This window comes from Idiotropiscis lumnitzeri, chromosome 3 (genome assembly GCF_059441095.1).
Source record: "Idiotropiscis lumnitzeri isolate Australia: NSW breed Sydney's pygmy pipehorse chromosome 3, RoL_Ilum_1.0, whole genome shotgun sequence".
NCBI classification, from domain to species: Eukaryota; Metazoa; Chordata; class Actinopteri; order Syngnathiformes; family Syngnathidae; genus Idiotropiscis; species Idiotropiscis lumnitzeri.
The window spans coordinates 2066949-2082262 of record NC_142393.1 but is presented as its reverse complement, the minus strand read 5'-3'; the positions used below and the strand labels follow the sequence as shown (position 1 = coordinate 2082262).

The following is a 15314-nucleotide window of genomic DNA, read 5'->3' as shown; positions in this document are numbered from 1 at the left end:
ACATGACTCAACGAAACCAGATGTGACGAGGACAACAACGCAACAAAGACTGAAAGAAAACAAGGAACTAAATACAAACAAACTGACGAGACAACGCCGAACACCTGGAGAAGATTAGAGGTTGGCGGGAGCTGATTGGCTCACACAACTGGGACCTGGTTAAGGAGCACAGGTGGACACAATCACTTCACAAGGCAGACATTGACAAAAAAGACGGCAGGAAAACATGATGAAACTAAATTCCAATCCATACTAAATCAGATCACAACAGCGCAACCACGCAAAAACACACTGGGGTGGACCATATATTGTTTTCAAAATACATTTATTATAAGCAGATGAAAATAAGTGATTCAGGAAACAGACACACTGAAAAAAAGCAAATATCTCATTGCAAAAATGAAAAAAAAAACTTAGGGGAACCTTATCACAATAATTTTGGATTTGTTTTGTCAGCGTGTTTCTTTGTGAAATCTTTTTTAAGGGAGTTCTGGACAAGATGCAGTAACAAGCACAACAGAATTGTACAAAAACATTAAAAAAAAAAACATGCATATTGTTGAATTTCTCAGAAACTCAGTTTGGGTTGAAATGCAACAACACTTTGCTGACGTACAAACGCCAATGATTGACATGCCATGCAGTACACAATAAAAAACTCTTTTAGACATTTTTTAAAATGTTATTTTTATTTTATTTAAAAGTGATTGTGTTTCTGTTGAATGCAAGTCCTGAGCGACTCTCGAACATAGGTGTCAAACTCTCGCCCGCAAGGCTATACCAAATGACTACCAATTTACATTCTATATGATAATAGCAATTTTAAAAACAAAATATTGTATTGCATTAATAAAACCACTCATAATAAAAAATGTCAATAAAAAATTTGCATTTATATTGTTTTAAAAAAAAATAAATGCTGGCCCGCGGCTTTGTTCAAGTTTTACTTTTCGGCCCACTGTGTATTTGAGTTTGACACCCCTGCTCTAGAGGGAGAGAGGGCCACAGGCCACGCCCAAATCCTAAACTATTTTTCATCTTTGGACTGGTGTTAAAAGATCGGGGACCCTAACTTATAGGTGGACTTTTGGATTTTTTGTAGATTAGCGCACTTGGAAAGGAGTGTTTTCGCTGTTGTGGGAGCGAACTCAACGGACTTGCTTCTCGGGCCAATAGAAGCTGCTAATTTCATTCCAATCTCAATCATATTGACCAAAAATGACATCACATCCTAGACCTGCTCCGAGCTGGTGTAAAGTCTAGTCTACTTGCAGCAAAGTGTCAAGTGTGCCGGGGGCAGGTAAAACAAAACGCCCCCGGTCTGACCCAACGCCCAACATGGCGCCAAATTCTCAACCACGGGCAACTGGACTTCCCATGGGACGAAAATGAAGGTGTGCCAGTTTTTCGGCCGAGTGCACATGCGCTGTCTATGAAAATCGAGCCCCAGCAATGCCGGACACAGCTTCGTGAGTAAATGCTTGACTGGCCCCGGTCAACGGGAACCACGGCAAATCAGACGGCAAAGTCGCCATAGCCGGTGGGGCAGAAGGCGGCACTTCGGAGGATGTCGAGGCAGTTGACGAGGATGAGCGCGCCAGTCAGGTGCTTCCACCTCTTGGTGATGGGGTTCCTCATCTTGTCAAGACCCACGTGAAGCTCCTGGATGACATCACGATAGCTGTCGCCAACTTGCGCTGCCCATGTCAACAGGAAGTCGTAGGCTGGTTTCCACATGGACTGCGATGGGATGCAAGGCAAGGTTGAGTGACAATACAAATCTTTTTGAGGAAGTTTAGTCACTTGACCAAGGCAGAGAAAACAGCGAAAGTGATTAGCCATGTTCTTTATTGTCATCGTTCAAATGTGTGAAGTGTCGGGCATGTTACATAAGTTCAATAGGTAAGTTGATTCAAAAATAGATGTGGTGGAAATACGGACATAATCAAAAGAATCAAGAAGGAACAGGATAATCAATTGACTTTGAAATGGATTGCATGTTACAGCGCCGATGTTAGCTAGCAAGCTAGCTATTATGGTTGTAGTTTGTAATAGTTACCAAAATATCCAACTCCAATAAACGTTCCAGAAATTTGCGATCTCACTGAACTACTACATCAGGGCTTTTCAATCCTGTTCCTCGATGGATGCTGATCTGCCTGTTTTCCATCTGTCCCTGCTGCAACACACCTGATTCAAATGATCGAATAATCAGCAGAGCCTGAATAACGAGCTTGATCATCTTGATCATTATTATTATTAATTATTTGAAGGCCTTTGTTCCCAGCCGTGTATATCATTTCCTCTATGTTATCTTATGAAATGGCCCAAATTTTTTATGTCTGACAATCAACATTAGCGTGTTCTCACCTCATTGTCCAGCACGCCGCTTTTATCACGGTGCGGTGCCTCGTAAGCCTCCATCTGCTGTCTGGACACCCTGGCCAGTTTTTCCGCAAGTTCCCTCCAGCGGGTTGCCACCTCCACTGCTGTGGTCAGCAGCACAAAGTCCAGAACCAATCTGGCAACAAGACCCTGGCAGTCCATCTTGAGTAAGGCCTGAATGTGGTAGCAGGTTGGGTTCAAGAAATGTCAACTAAAGAAGCCTGAATTGGGACGCAACATTGCGGGAACATTCATTTACAGGCCTCTACGCACCAATCTGACGTCGGACCAAAGAACACACGGGAAAAGCCGACCCGGGCGCCAAGTAGTCCGGACCTTATGTGCATGCGTGAGAAGTAGTACCGCTCCATGCCATCTGCGGCGATCGTCAATGCGTAACCTTTCATGGTGAGGTCCAATAACGGCTGTCTTACGTGAATGAGAGGGATTACTCTTTTGTCCAGACAGAGATTATGTCCAGAAAGGAAAATGAGCAAAGTTCATTTAGTTCTTGAGAAATAGCTTAGATTTTTACCGTATTTTCGCTTTCGGCATTTCCATTTCTTGTCCGCAAGCTAACAGACAATCACAGAGCTTTTAACCCGACAGTCCGACCCGATTGTACATGGTGAATCGGCCAAACACCCCCCACCCCAAGAGCAGCTCCAACTTTACGATGTGGCGCGCTGCACCAAACAGACGCGTACCGACTTTCCGAAGGCCGATGTCGCATTGGTGTGTTGAGGGCTTAACATCCACAATGGGACTTGGCTAATATTTTTGAAAAACATTCTGAGATCCCTTCCATTTCCATTTGCATCTCCCAAAGCCAACAGGCTCCCCGGCAGGCTCTCCCTTTGCCACCTGGCTGAGCAGAACGGCAGCCTTCGAACGCGCGGCCCTTCATCGGCCGATTTAAGCTGCATGAAGGTTTGATTCTAAATCTGCCTCGAAAAACACATGCCCACGTACGTAGCAGGCTTTGGCCTGCGGCACGAGCACAATGGCCTTACGTGCGATGAAGCAGCTTTGCTTTGGACAACCGTGTCATTTAAGCCGGAGAGGATTGAAGTGCAAGATGTCATGTGAAACACAAAACAGTTTCAAAACAAAGTTCAGGAGGTCAGAAAAGGAGGAGCCTGAATCCGATACGGAGATGGAATGGGTTGAGGTTCCCACCCATCATCCTTCACTTGACACACCATCAGCGCAATGCACTGGAAGGCAGTCACACGAGGTCATGCTGATCAAGGAAATTGTTCATCTGTCGCTGTGCTGGCGCCTCATCTTAAGTATAACTGAGGAGAATTCTGGAAGTTCCCCCAAAATGTATTAACAGACATGCGCATTTTTGTGTTTTCGTTAACACACTCTTGTGCGTTGTAACCCTATCCAATGTTTGAAGAGATCTACCGAGCCAGTGTCGGATGTCCCCCCAGGCCTCCTGCTCACATTTCACATTTGGGCAGTTGATGCGAGGAAGGAAGACACATCATGACAAGTTTTAGATGATTTTGCAGATGTGAGCGAATGGATGAAGAAATCACATGCTCCTTGAGGTCAAAATGATCTCAGTCGATAGAATTTGTGAATTGCTAAATGATGAAACCGATCACGACCTGATATGACGGAGGCACGTCCACGCGCTTTGTTTTCTTTTGGTATCAGTTATCACTTCCCACAGCTTCTCATGGGAACATCTCCATATGGCAAGCGGGTTCGGGCCCAAAGCTGCTAATGCATTTTAATCCGGGTTCACTTGTGAGCAGCAAGAATGAATGAGAGGCTTGTTTGTTAGTTAAGCATTTTCGGATTTTCTTTCATGGACTGGGAATGTTGGATGTTGGATTGAGCAATGATTATGTAAGACTGGAGACAGTTCTTGACTTTGAGAGGCCATGTACCACAAAGTTACCGGGAGTTGTAATTGAATTTTAACCGACGTAATCAATGAAAGATTTTAAAATGAAGACCACACATTAAACAACATATTTAGAAAGACTTTCACGATCTAAGTCAAAGTAAGTCTGGAGACTGCGGCTTATTGCGTACTGGCACATTTGCCGTTGCTTTTTATGTCAAGGCCTCAAGACACCAATCCGACGTCGGTCATCGTAAAGTCGCTACACGCCGTCTGTTTGGTGTAGCGAGCAACGTTGCAAAGTCAGAGTCGATGTTGGTGCGTCTGGGGGGGGCGTGTTTGGCCGTTTCAACATGTAATATTGGGTGGGGCTGTCGGGACAAATGATCACTCTGATTGGCTGTTATCTTAGAATCTGTGCTGGACAAGAACCCGGAGTGACGGAAGCAGAAAATCTGTGAAAATTGAAGCTATTTCTCAAGAACTAAATGAACTTTACTCATTTTCACATCTGCTCTATGGACATACGGCTGGCTGGACAGAAGAGCGTGTAGACGACGTAATCACTCTCATTCACGAAAGACCGCCGTTATTGGACATCACCGTCAATGGCTACGTGGTGACTATCGCTACCGATGGCATGGAGGGGTACTACTTCTCACACATGCGCAAGAGGTCCGGAGCGTTGTCTTCTTCAGTCATTTTCTGATCTGATGTGCCGACTTCTAGGCCGACGGGACAGTTGACCACGACGGCCGAAGTCGGATTGACATATTTAGGCCTTAAGGTACGGATGCGGGATAATCCGGGTGTCTCACTGTCCATGCCTCTTTGTGTTGAAAGCAATTGCGGCTGTTGCGCTGAACTCGCCACATGACTGTAAATATTTTAATGGGTGATCCTGCATCGACTGTGCAAATACACACTTATGTTCTGCTAATGTCTCACTTCAACGATTTTGTCTGAAAGTTATGCCGCTGATGCACTGGGAATGCCTTGTGAAAGTGTCTCGTGTGGAGTGTTTAAAGTTGATATTTTCTGACGGAAAATTTTGGGATTACGTGGGAGTCACCCGCATTTTTGAAAGTCCTTTCACAATCAACAGAGTTGTTGCTTTGGCGATACTTTTACTCACCATCATGAGCTCCCTCTGAAAGGACTTCCTCTCCTTGTTCTCCACGTTGGTGCACTCCTCTTTGAGCTTCTCCAGAACACACGCGACCTTCTCCGGCTCATTGTCCAGCTCGGTCCGACAGAAGTAGTGAAGTGACAAGTTGCCGTAGCCTAGCGCATCAGCAAACGCCCTCCAGTTTGCCACGTTCTCCATCAGAACTGTCCTCACAGTGGCATAAATGTATGTGAGAAATTTGCAAGGTTTGAGGATTTGCTCCAGCAGCATCATTGTGGTCAAGTCCGGCCCACACCAATGAACGGGCTTGACCTTTCCCAAAACCAAAACGTTCTTGGCATGGACCAGGCCCATCTTCCCCTGGTAGTATCCGATGTACCACTCTTTAGTGCGCAACTGCCCTCTTAGTTTAATTTTCTCCTCACTGAGCAGGGCAATCACATCGCCCTTCTTGTACTCCAACAAATAGTTGCTCTTGTGCTGCCGTATTACCGTTTTAATTAGCTTGCCAAATTTTAGGCTGGTAATACAACGGTCCTGAAATTTGGGGTATTTAGAGGTGACAGCCAGTGGCGACAGCGCGATCTTGTCCACCTCTCTTTTTTTCAAGTATCTCCTCTGGCCCGGTATCGTGATTGCCGACTTTAGCGGCGGTTGTGGCGTTTGGATGCAGAACTGGGTGAGGATGCAGTCCTGCATGTCCTTGACTTGGACCCTGAGAGTGAAATCTGTGATGATATTGGGGTCATGCGATGACATCATGTAAATGAGCCGGCTGACCTTGCCCAGTTTTAGTTGGAATCCCCGGATCACCCCGGCACCATCACAAACTTGTACCTGATAATTGGACACATTGGGGTACAAGCCCACTTGGAGGTCTTGGGGGAAGCCCAGGGCAAAATGTTGCTTCCCCCACAACTGGAGGGTGACTGGAGAGTTGGAACAAGCAGAGCGACCCACCTCACTCACCACTAAGCTCTTCGGGGCGCAGTCATGGCCAAACATGGCCACGACTGTCTTAAAGGAAGGGTGGAGGTGCTTGGGTCCATAAACACCAAGTGTTACGTTTCTCTGCACGTGATGCCACACATTCATGCTGTGACTGATGTACACCGACTGAACCACAACCGCCACGTACATGCACGGCTCAAGACTGTCCAGGCGTACTTGGACCATGTCTTTATAAACGTAACAACCAGGAATGGGCGTGTAAGGCCCATCTTTGCAGTCGCTCCGAACACATAGTACCTCGGCCGAGTGCCCACTGTCCTTCTTCACAGTGACTGATACTTTAATCTCCAAAGTGACGAAAGACTTGGTCTCCATGTTGCTGAGCTTGATCTCCACCACGGGGCTGACAGTGGAGCAGTGGTCATTGTTGAGTTCCAAGGGAAGATCCAGTAAGGCTCGCATGGACATCTGCTGCTGGTCCCCCAGGCAAACGTGACCTTCAGGAATGTGCATGATGATCTGAGTGTCCGGCAGCTCAACAACACCTCCACCGCTATCCAACCCACACACAATGCTGGTCTCGATCGGTTGGGTCTGGCCCCAGCCTGGATTCTGGCCCAATGATTCCAGGTCATGGCATGACCTGGCCAGCTTTCGGTGGTTGAGCCATGCTGTTCGGAAGTCCTCACGACTCTGAAACTGCTCTGGCGACGGCGCCTTCAGGCCCGTGAAGAAACAAGAGGAAGGTATGTTTGGATTTGATTGTGCTTGTAAAACCGAGAGTTGGGAAAGACTCTGGGAACGTTTACTCCTGAAAAGAGGATTATCCCTCTGGAGGTGCTGCATTGCTTGTTTGGGACAACTGCTGAGGCCACTAAACTTGGAATTGTTGCTATCAGAGTTGGAGTCGCTAGAATATGCAAGGGTGTCAAAAAGAATCAAATCAGCAGAGTTTGTTACACTTGGTTCTTTGTAGTTCCGATTTAAGGGATGGATGAAGCGGCTATCGGAAAATGTATAGTTGTTGTGAGTTGGGGAGCGTTTAAAAGGCACCCCTGTCCACTCTCCTAAACCTTCAAAGTCTTTCAGCAACCCCTCCTCCTCTCCAAGACTGTCAATCATTCCGCTGTCACTGAGCGACGAATTCCTGAAGTTGAGCAGTTTGACACAAGCCGCAGGGATGTAGCCCATTTCCTTGTTGTTGTGTGCGTACCACCACTCGCCGCCTGACGTGTCCAGAACAAAGAGGCGATCCCCTTTGGAGAATTTCAGGGTGGTTAAACTTCGGGGCAAATAATCCTTGATGGCGACCACTTCTTGTGCGACTCCATACGAGGCAGACGTGTCCAGTCTCAAGGCACTTGGAGAAGGCACTGAAAGCCAAATAGATGAACAATAAACTAGACGGACATCGCTCAAGTAACGCATCAATTCGCAGACAGTGACTCTTTCATCTGAATACGTGTAAGGTGGTTGGTCTACCAAGGGTCTCTTATCTTTGTTCCATCTGAAACGAGGAATCGGATTAACATTTCAAGGAGGCTAAGCACGCAGGCATTTGTGACCTCTCATCTCACAAACCTTGTTCTTCATAAATGGACAAAAATGCGACAGACACTCTAAAATCATGCAGCGAATTCCACAAAAAAAAGGAGGACCACAGCTCACACATTTTCCACTTCCTGTCAGCCTGGTTTCGTCCAGTTGTAGTTTGTATTTGAAATTCAAGCTTGGCATGAAAAGATCCCCTCGGTGGGATTAAAACGAAATGATTGTTCACATGAATCCTACCCGAAAAGTAGACTTCATCGCGACTTCTGACTTGTGTGAGGTGGGCTGGATCGCCCTCGGCGAGATCCACGAGCATCCCCTCAGACTTGCAGCGTGGGAGGAGGCGACCGCCGCTCGTCATGTTGATGATTCCTTGGGCAGCCATGGCCGAGCCTCCACCAGCACTTTTCATCTGTACGAAGGAAAAGTTGTTTGCTTCAACTGGAGCTGAAATCAGAGGTTGCATTTTTTGGATTTCTTCAGATTTTTTTCTAACATTTGGTCACATGAATGTATAGATTACATTTAATAAAAGGTCGTGACGCATCCACACTAAGTTACAGTGTCGAGTTGTTTACTTTTCTCACACAGAAATCGGAATGTCACTCAACACAATTTCATGATTGTCATAACTACGTTTTTTTTTTCAAGTGCTCTAAACTCACCAATCAGAAGCGAACCTTTTTAAAAACCTTGAGAAAGGACTTCCTCCCTCACACAACCTCTCTAGACTTGTGTTTTATCAGCGTAATAGCCTTTAACGGTATGATGTCATTTTCAATACAATTGTTTCCTAAATTCGTTCAACCCTAATCCAGATGCCCGGAGACTTTAGAATATAATCCTTGACAACTGCTTGAACATTCACAATGAGACTGAAACGCTCTCATGTGCTGTACTGAATGGTGTCTTTCAATTTGATGTGTGAGAGGAGTGTGTGAGAGCGTTTCGGTTGCAAGTGTGAATGGAGAAAAATCATCAGCGTGTGCGGAAGCAATTTCCAAGCGTGAATGCGAGTGTTTCAGTTGTGGGTGTCAGAGCATCTCAATGGTTGCTCTCCGAGAGTTGAAAGTATTTTGGCAGGGTGCGTGTGAGAGGTGAAAAGGACCCCACCAGACAATGGAAAGGACAATGTGTGTGGGTGTGTGCTTGTGCGTGTGTTTGTGTGTTAAGTAAAATCTTTTCAGATTATCAGGTGACCTTACTGGCAGGGCTAAGACTAATTTGTTGTGGCATGAATTCAGTCTTCATCAATTCAAAGCATTTCAAATGAATTAAAGCAAGGCTGAGGACCGTGGGCTGGAAAACGTCACACTTTACAGCCACTTGTTGGTTGTGTTGTCATTTTACTTCTACTTTTTAGCATCTATTCATCTCATTCGTCATATTTTTAGTGCACTGCGTGGACTTGTTAGCATAAAAACAAAACAAAAAAATTCCAATTACATCATGTAGGGGGAAAGAAAATGAAAAAGGAATGTGAAGATGTGATCTGACCACTTACTAGCTCAAAGCCGGTGCTCTACTGTAATAAATGTATCCAAAATATTTGGCTGTGCTCACCTCAGTTTCTTGTTTCTTGTGTCCACGTTGCCTCATTTTAGGATTCCAATAACAAGTTTGATAGATCAGTTTTAATCTCTCCTGCCGGTCCAGAAGTTTTAGCCCAGAGGACTGTTCTGCACTGGAGGACGCTGCTGCCGCTGCTGCTGTCCGTGCGAGATGTTGACGTCAGAGAAGGGGTGGAGCCACGGACACGCACACGCTTGGGTTGCAGCAAAATGGAACTCTGAATGGACTGGTTTCAAAGAGTAAATAATCAAAGTTGTGGCTTGTCTTTCATTTAACGGAGCACATCCCGCAAACTGTTGCCACACAAAAATGAATTACACTCAACTGTAAAAGTTCGTTGTTATGATGTAAATGTATCATGTTATTTGAGGATATGGATTCTTATTCGGAAATAACGTAACTTCAGCCCATTTTCATCATCATAAATACATCTTTCGTTTTTTTCCAACTAAGCTGCGGCACTCATTCAACTCAACTCAATTGTATTCATACAGCTCTTTAAGACAAATTTTATTATCTGTCTACATGTGTTGCTGCACTGGTGTTGAGATGCGCCTTTTTTCCCCCTGTTTGTATTTATCAGATGTCTCTAATTAGATAAGAAGAAAAATACTTATTTGAAAGAGGTGAGGAGTCGAAGAGGATCACGAGCCAGCTGCTCTTAGTGGACCTTTCCGTTCCCGTCTGTCCAATTAGTCCAACCTGGAAGGAGGAATTAAAATGTGGGCCATCGGGTGGGAGTGTGCGCAGGTTAGACAAGATGATCCAGGAGCTCCTAATCCGATCGGGGGTATGGGGGTGAGAGTGGAGGCTGCAAAGGATTATGGGATTAGGGAGGGGAATATGCCACATGAGACAGCCACATCTTCTATCGCCATGGTGATAAAAAAATGTACACTTGATTTCATGAAGATGCAACAGAACACATCAGCATAGTTGCATCAAGTCATTTTGGGGCTTTTCTGAGCCAATAATCGCTTTGCATTATAATATCTCGGGATGAAATATTTGGCAAGATTTGGTTTTACTAAGAGTCTTTAATATTGCATTCATACTTAAAGTAGGTAAAATCTACAATGAAATTACAAACAGTGTTTACATGAGGGGCTTAGTTATTAAAGCTATGTGGGAATTACGTTTAAGAAGAAAGAAAATGAAAAATAGACGCAATTGCAACTGTTTAAACGTTTAGCAGGAGCAAGTTTGAAGAATTGCAGTGGAAATTAACAGGTCGGGTTAGGGTTGGTCATGCTGGACAACTAACTAACTGACTGACTGACTGACTGACTGATTGGCTGCTGACAATTTGAAGTACCTCTGCTAGTAATTCCAAGAAAAGAGAAAAAAACTTTCCCCAATCTGTTCTGACCCTGCAGGAACCGTCACATGCCAAGTCAAGTCAAATCAAGTTTATTCATAAAGCCTTTAATCACAAAAGAGTCTCAAAGGGAATGACAGGCCCACAAAAATCAACAGCATTCCCTGGTCTACTTCCCACATTCCGCCAAAGAAAAACTCTGAGAACGGCCCTTTATGAATCAATTGTGTTTATTTTTTTATCATTTTCATTATCATTATCATTTATCATCATCATTAACATTATATCAATAAAAATTCTTCTTCATATTTAGGGTGCCAACCTGTACAAATGGGGTGTTGCTGCTCTCTAGTGGACAATTTTTAGAGAAGCACTTTTTGTGCAATTATGAAGGGAAGATGGCATAGACGCATTTTTCTTAATTTTTGAAATAATTTATGTTTATTTATTTTTTTTCCATTTTGCTTAATTGGAGCCAACCTCATCGTTTTTTTCTATCAATTATTTGAGGATTTTTGCTATACTTGAAGGATGGCCTTGTCCCCACCGCTCGTGAATAGTAGCGGTCTGTACTTGAGTAAATTAATAAACGAGAATTACTGATTCATGCCTTTACTTACATACAATTAAAAAAGCACAGACTCTCAGAACCGTCTCTATGGGGGGGCAAAAGGGGGCCGTGCCCACCCACCAAGATGCTTGCGCTGTTGATCTGACATTTCCCACCCTATGACATGCCTGTTGCCATGACAACGACAACATTCAAACAGCTCAGCAGTCTCTAAGAACGACACTTTCATTGTCCTTGGAAGGAAAATGAGAGTTGAGCTCCAGACGAAAGTAAATCTACTTTCAACCATCTGAAGGGGGGGGGTCACGGATGGTGCGGCTTTGTGTGCGGTGGGAGGGGCCTCAGGTCCTGAACCACCACACCCCGTCTTAATGTCAATGTGCATGTCGTTCAAAACACCCTTGTATTTGCTGACGCCCTGAGCTGGTGAGTTTTGTTTACATATTTTTGACACGTAGCTGGCAGCAGACAATTTGTGAGGAAACTAACGATCGCCGTTTAACAGAGAGTGTGTAAGGAACAAAAATGTTGAATTAATGTCATATTCCTCATTCAAACTTGTGGGAAAGTAATTTTTGTCTGTGACCTCAAAGCGCAACAAACTGAGCGATGAGTAAGTTAAATGTAATATTTGAAATGTCAAAATAACATGCATGACCCAGACGTGAATTTCTGAATTTTTTTCAAAAATGTGTCCAGGTCGCTGTGGACATGGTAGCTATGGCAACTCCTCCGCCCTTAGACGCGACCCAACATCCGGAGTCAGTGACCAAAATTGTGGCCGGTATGTGAATGAAAGTTCCTGAAAGTTTCAAACACAGACTTTGCTGCTGGTTAAAGTGCAACACGCTCTTTGTTTAACATTGTAAAAGTCAACAAAGACTTGAAGCTGATTGGCTGCGCAATGAAACCACAAATGTTTACTTTTGTTACCGGAACACCTTCACTGAATTCTCATCACCTGGCATTGCGTTTACATTTGATTTATTTTCGAAATATACCATGAGGTCACGTGTACATTTATTTTATATACAGCACGCTCTGTGTTGAAATAAATATATTGGATGCAAAAATGATGACATCTCTACTAAGGCTGAGAGAGGAAGGAGGGAGTGTCTTATCAGTCTCACATCAGAGTAGAGTCTGAGAAGGAGCAACTCCCTCGTGCAGCGTCTGTTGCCGTGGAGATAAGAGCAGCCAGGTTCTGGTTTCCAATCTTGACTTCAGCCTTCCTGTGTGGATTTTGGACTTGTTAAAAGCACCGTATTTTGTTTTGACTTGAAATCATTATACAGTGATACGGGCATGACATACATTTCGTGACAGAGGGCACCAAACCTCAGTCATCTTCCTCAGTTGAAATCAATGGAAATGCCCACGACTCTTGTGACGAGAAGCTGCTAAGATAATGAATGCATGGGAGTTTCGCAATTAAAATGCAGAAATTTTAGTCGGTTATCTCAGAGGACAAAGAATTAGACTTAAAAAAAAAACAAAAAACAGACCAGAACAACAAGAACATTGACGCCAATTTTGTTGGCCTGTCTAATGACTTTTGCATTGTGTTAGCATTAAGCTAGCACACGTGTGCGCTTTGATAAAATACACGTCTTTGTTTTATGTTTAAACTTCAACAGGGAAAAAGCATGACGTAAGAATTTGGCCTCTTCTTTGAACACTTGTTCACTCTTGGCTGCGTGTAGTGATTGTGAAGTTCCCTGCCACCATTTAGCGCCTGTAACTCAAATGTTTGTTGACAAAAAAAAAGAAAATGTCAAGTTGACGCATAGCTCACCAAAATTTACATTCAGGTCATTCATAGAGGAAGTCGAGGTAACACCGTACTCCTATAGGTAAATAATTACATTTTGTGTCTACTTTTTGTGACAGTGTTTGGTGACGTGCCATAAGATTTTTTTCTCGTGGGCTTTTGGTGAATGGCATGAAAGAATGCTCTTGGGGCTACAGTTTCTTCTTAAATGAGAGGAAGAACTGGGATTCCGATCTGGAATGATTCAACTATTCTATACTTCAACTTGTGTTTTATTTATCTTTTAAAGACGTCAAGATGGATGACGGTATCTTTGGAGCCTTGATTGGAGGTAAGCGCTCAACAAAGACAGCGCTTCCGCTTCTGCTTCATTGCGCAAATGCCAGCACGTGCTTCTTTTCACATCAGCGCGAGGTGTGCTTGTTTGATCATTTGGCCGACCAGAGTTTTCCAAGATGGGCGTTCCGTCGCAGCGAGGGTTGTGTCCTTTGCAGAGTGACAATTTGATCTAATTTTAATTTACACCCGTTCAGGTGCAGCTCGTGTAACGTGATTTGGGTGCATTTTGTCGGGGCAAAGTCAGAGAGATTTTGATCCCCGCCGACATCTGTGAGGGATGTCGGATGAATTCCGTTCACAAATATATGGACAGCAGGCATCAATCCTCGAAAGGATTATTTTATATATGTATTTTTTAAATCATCCCATTGAGCAGAAGAGCATTGGGAGGTCACTCAAACAATCAGGGGTGGGCTGGAGGTCTCCAAGTGGACTTCATTTAAAGGAAATGAAAGGAGCCGCTTTGATTGGCCCGGATTGAATTGGGCTGTAACCACTCCAACATCGGCGCAAACCTCCCTCTTGTAGATCTGCTGTCCTGTAGAGTTACGCCACGTGTCGCGTGTTTTAATTTGTGCTTTTGCTCCTGTAATTAAAATGCACAAATTCCATTTTTCTACTGTGTGGTTGTGTTTTTCCTCTTGTAGGTGTCATATGTGCGACACACATCCTCATCTGTCTGCTGGTGTTTGTGTTGTGGCGCCGGTCCAGACATAAGGGCTCTTATGTCACCTATGAGACGGACAACCAGGATGATGATGATAATGATGATGTTGATGATGATGATGACGACAACTAAAGTTGTTCTGTCGCAGAACTCCAACAGAAAGTACCTCTTGAGATTAGTGCGGAGGACTAGAACAGGAAGGTGTGAACATTTTCCACAAAGATAGCGAAAGTACAGTAAAAGTTAAAGATTTAGACACACGTTCTCATTCAATAGTATTTTGGTTAATATTTTTCAAATACTTTGCAGATTTGAGAGAAAATTCCCAACAAGTCCTAATAAACTAGTTAAACAAAGAGAGCTACTCTTAAAACATTGCAAGATTTCTCGTTAAAAAAACACACAAAACAATTACAGCACATGAATGTGTATTTATTTTTTACAGGATACAATTGATCTAAAAGTCTACACACCCTTGTTCAATGGCAGATGTTATGGAGGATCTAAAAGCATACTAAATCTTGATTTCGGGCAAATCAGAGGCATTTAAATGTTGACTGGAAAGTGCTGACTGTCATTTAACTCGAGCTCCTATTTATAAACAGGGTGTTCACACTTGTGCAACTACATTATCTCATTTATATATTTTGTTTGACATCCTCTTTAAAAAATACATTTTTGTCAATTCAATTGTACAGTTACCGGTCACATTCAGGGTGTAAAATGTTTTGGAATGATTTATCTCAGCCTAAATCTTTATATCACAAAAACCTGGCACAGGGGTGTGGAGACTTTTATATCCACTGTTTACATATTTTACTCAGTTTTGGGAATGGATTATCTCTCATCTGCACATGTACCTATATTATAAATATAAGGTAATGAATATATGATAAATAATCATCAATCATAACTCAATTGTGAGACATCATCATTTTGCAATTTTGAACTTGTAAAGGTTTTTTACATTTTTTTCATGTCATTAAAATTAACTTGTGAACACCACCACCTTGTGGCTAAATTGTTGGAATATATGCAAGCGTCTGCCTGACAGAATTAAAACACTGTCAAGGAAGGAAACACATGCTCCATTTTCCCAGAACTCCTCGTTGTGCATTTTTACAAATTATTTAGACAACAATGAAAGTACCATGGCATGACTATTTCTGTGTGTTAGAGCTGTGCTCGGGGTGGTGGGA

At 43.6% G+C, this 15314-nt stretch overlaps 1 protein-coding gene and 1 long non-coding RNA gene across 3 annotated transcripts; one reads left to right on the top strand and one right to left on the bottom strand.

Moving 5' to 3' along the window:
- Positions 1–314: 314 nt before the first annotated feature.
- Positions 315–10197, bottom strand: sh3bp4a (SH3-domain binding protein 4a). Of its 2 annotated transcripts, none has more exons than XM_088289161.1 (5): positions 9441–10197; positions 8118–8324; positions 5382–7699; positions 2371–2559; positions 315–1740 (listed from the first exon to the last, which is right to left on the bottom strand). In XM_088289161.1, exons 2-5 carry the CDS (start codon positions 8287–8289, stop codon positions 1516–1518), a joined length of 2904 nt encoding a protein of 967 aa, XP_088145287.1. In that variant the 5' UTR covers positions 8290–8324; positions 9441–10197; the 3' UTR covers positions 315–1515. The 2 variants fall into 2 exon arrangements, with proteins under 2 accessions (XP_088145287.1, XP_088145286.1); XM_088289160.1 differs by having other exon boundaries at positions 8118–8289.
- Positions 10198–11665: 1468 nt separating this feature from the next.
- Positions 11666–15120, top strand: LOC148339383 (uncharacterized). Its single transcript, XR_015842534.1, has 4 exons — positions 11666–11764; positions 12038–12122; positions 13399–13440; positions 14096–15120. It is a non-coding gene; the product is annotated as an uncharacterized LOC148339383 (long non-coding RNA).
- Positions 15121–15314: the final 194 nt, after the last annotated feature.

Coding starts and splice junctions, on each gene's coding strand:
- sh3bp4a (XM_088289160.1), bottom strand. CDS start 9,476: ATGAGGCAACGTGGACACAAGAAACAAGAAACTGAG. Junction 2,560..5,381: donor TTCAGAGGGAGCTCATGATG/GTGAGTAAAAGT, acceptor TACCACATTCAG/GCCTTACTCAAGATGGACTG. Junction 1,741..2,370: donor GCGGCGTGCTGGACAATGAG/GTGAGAACACGC, acceptor ATCCCATCGCAG/TCCATGTGGAAACCAGCCTA.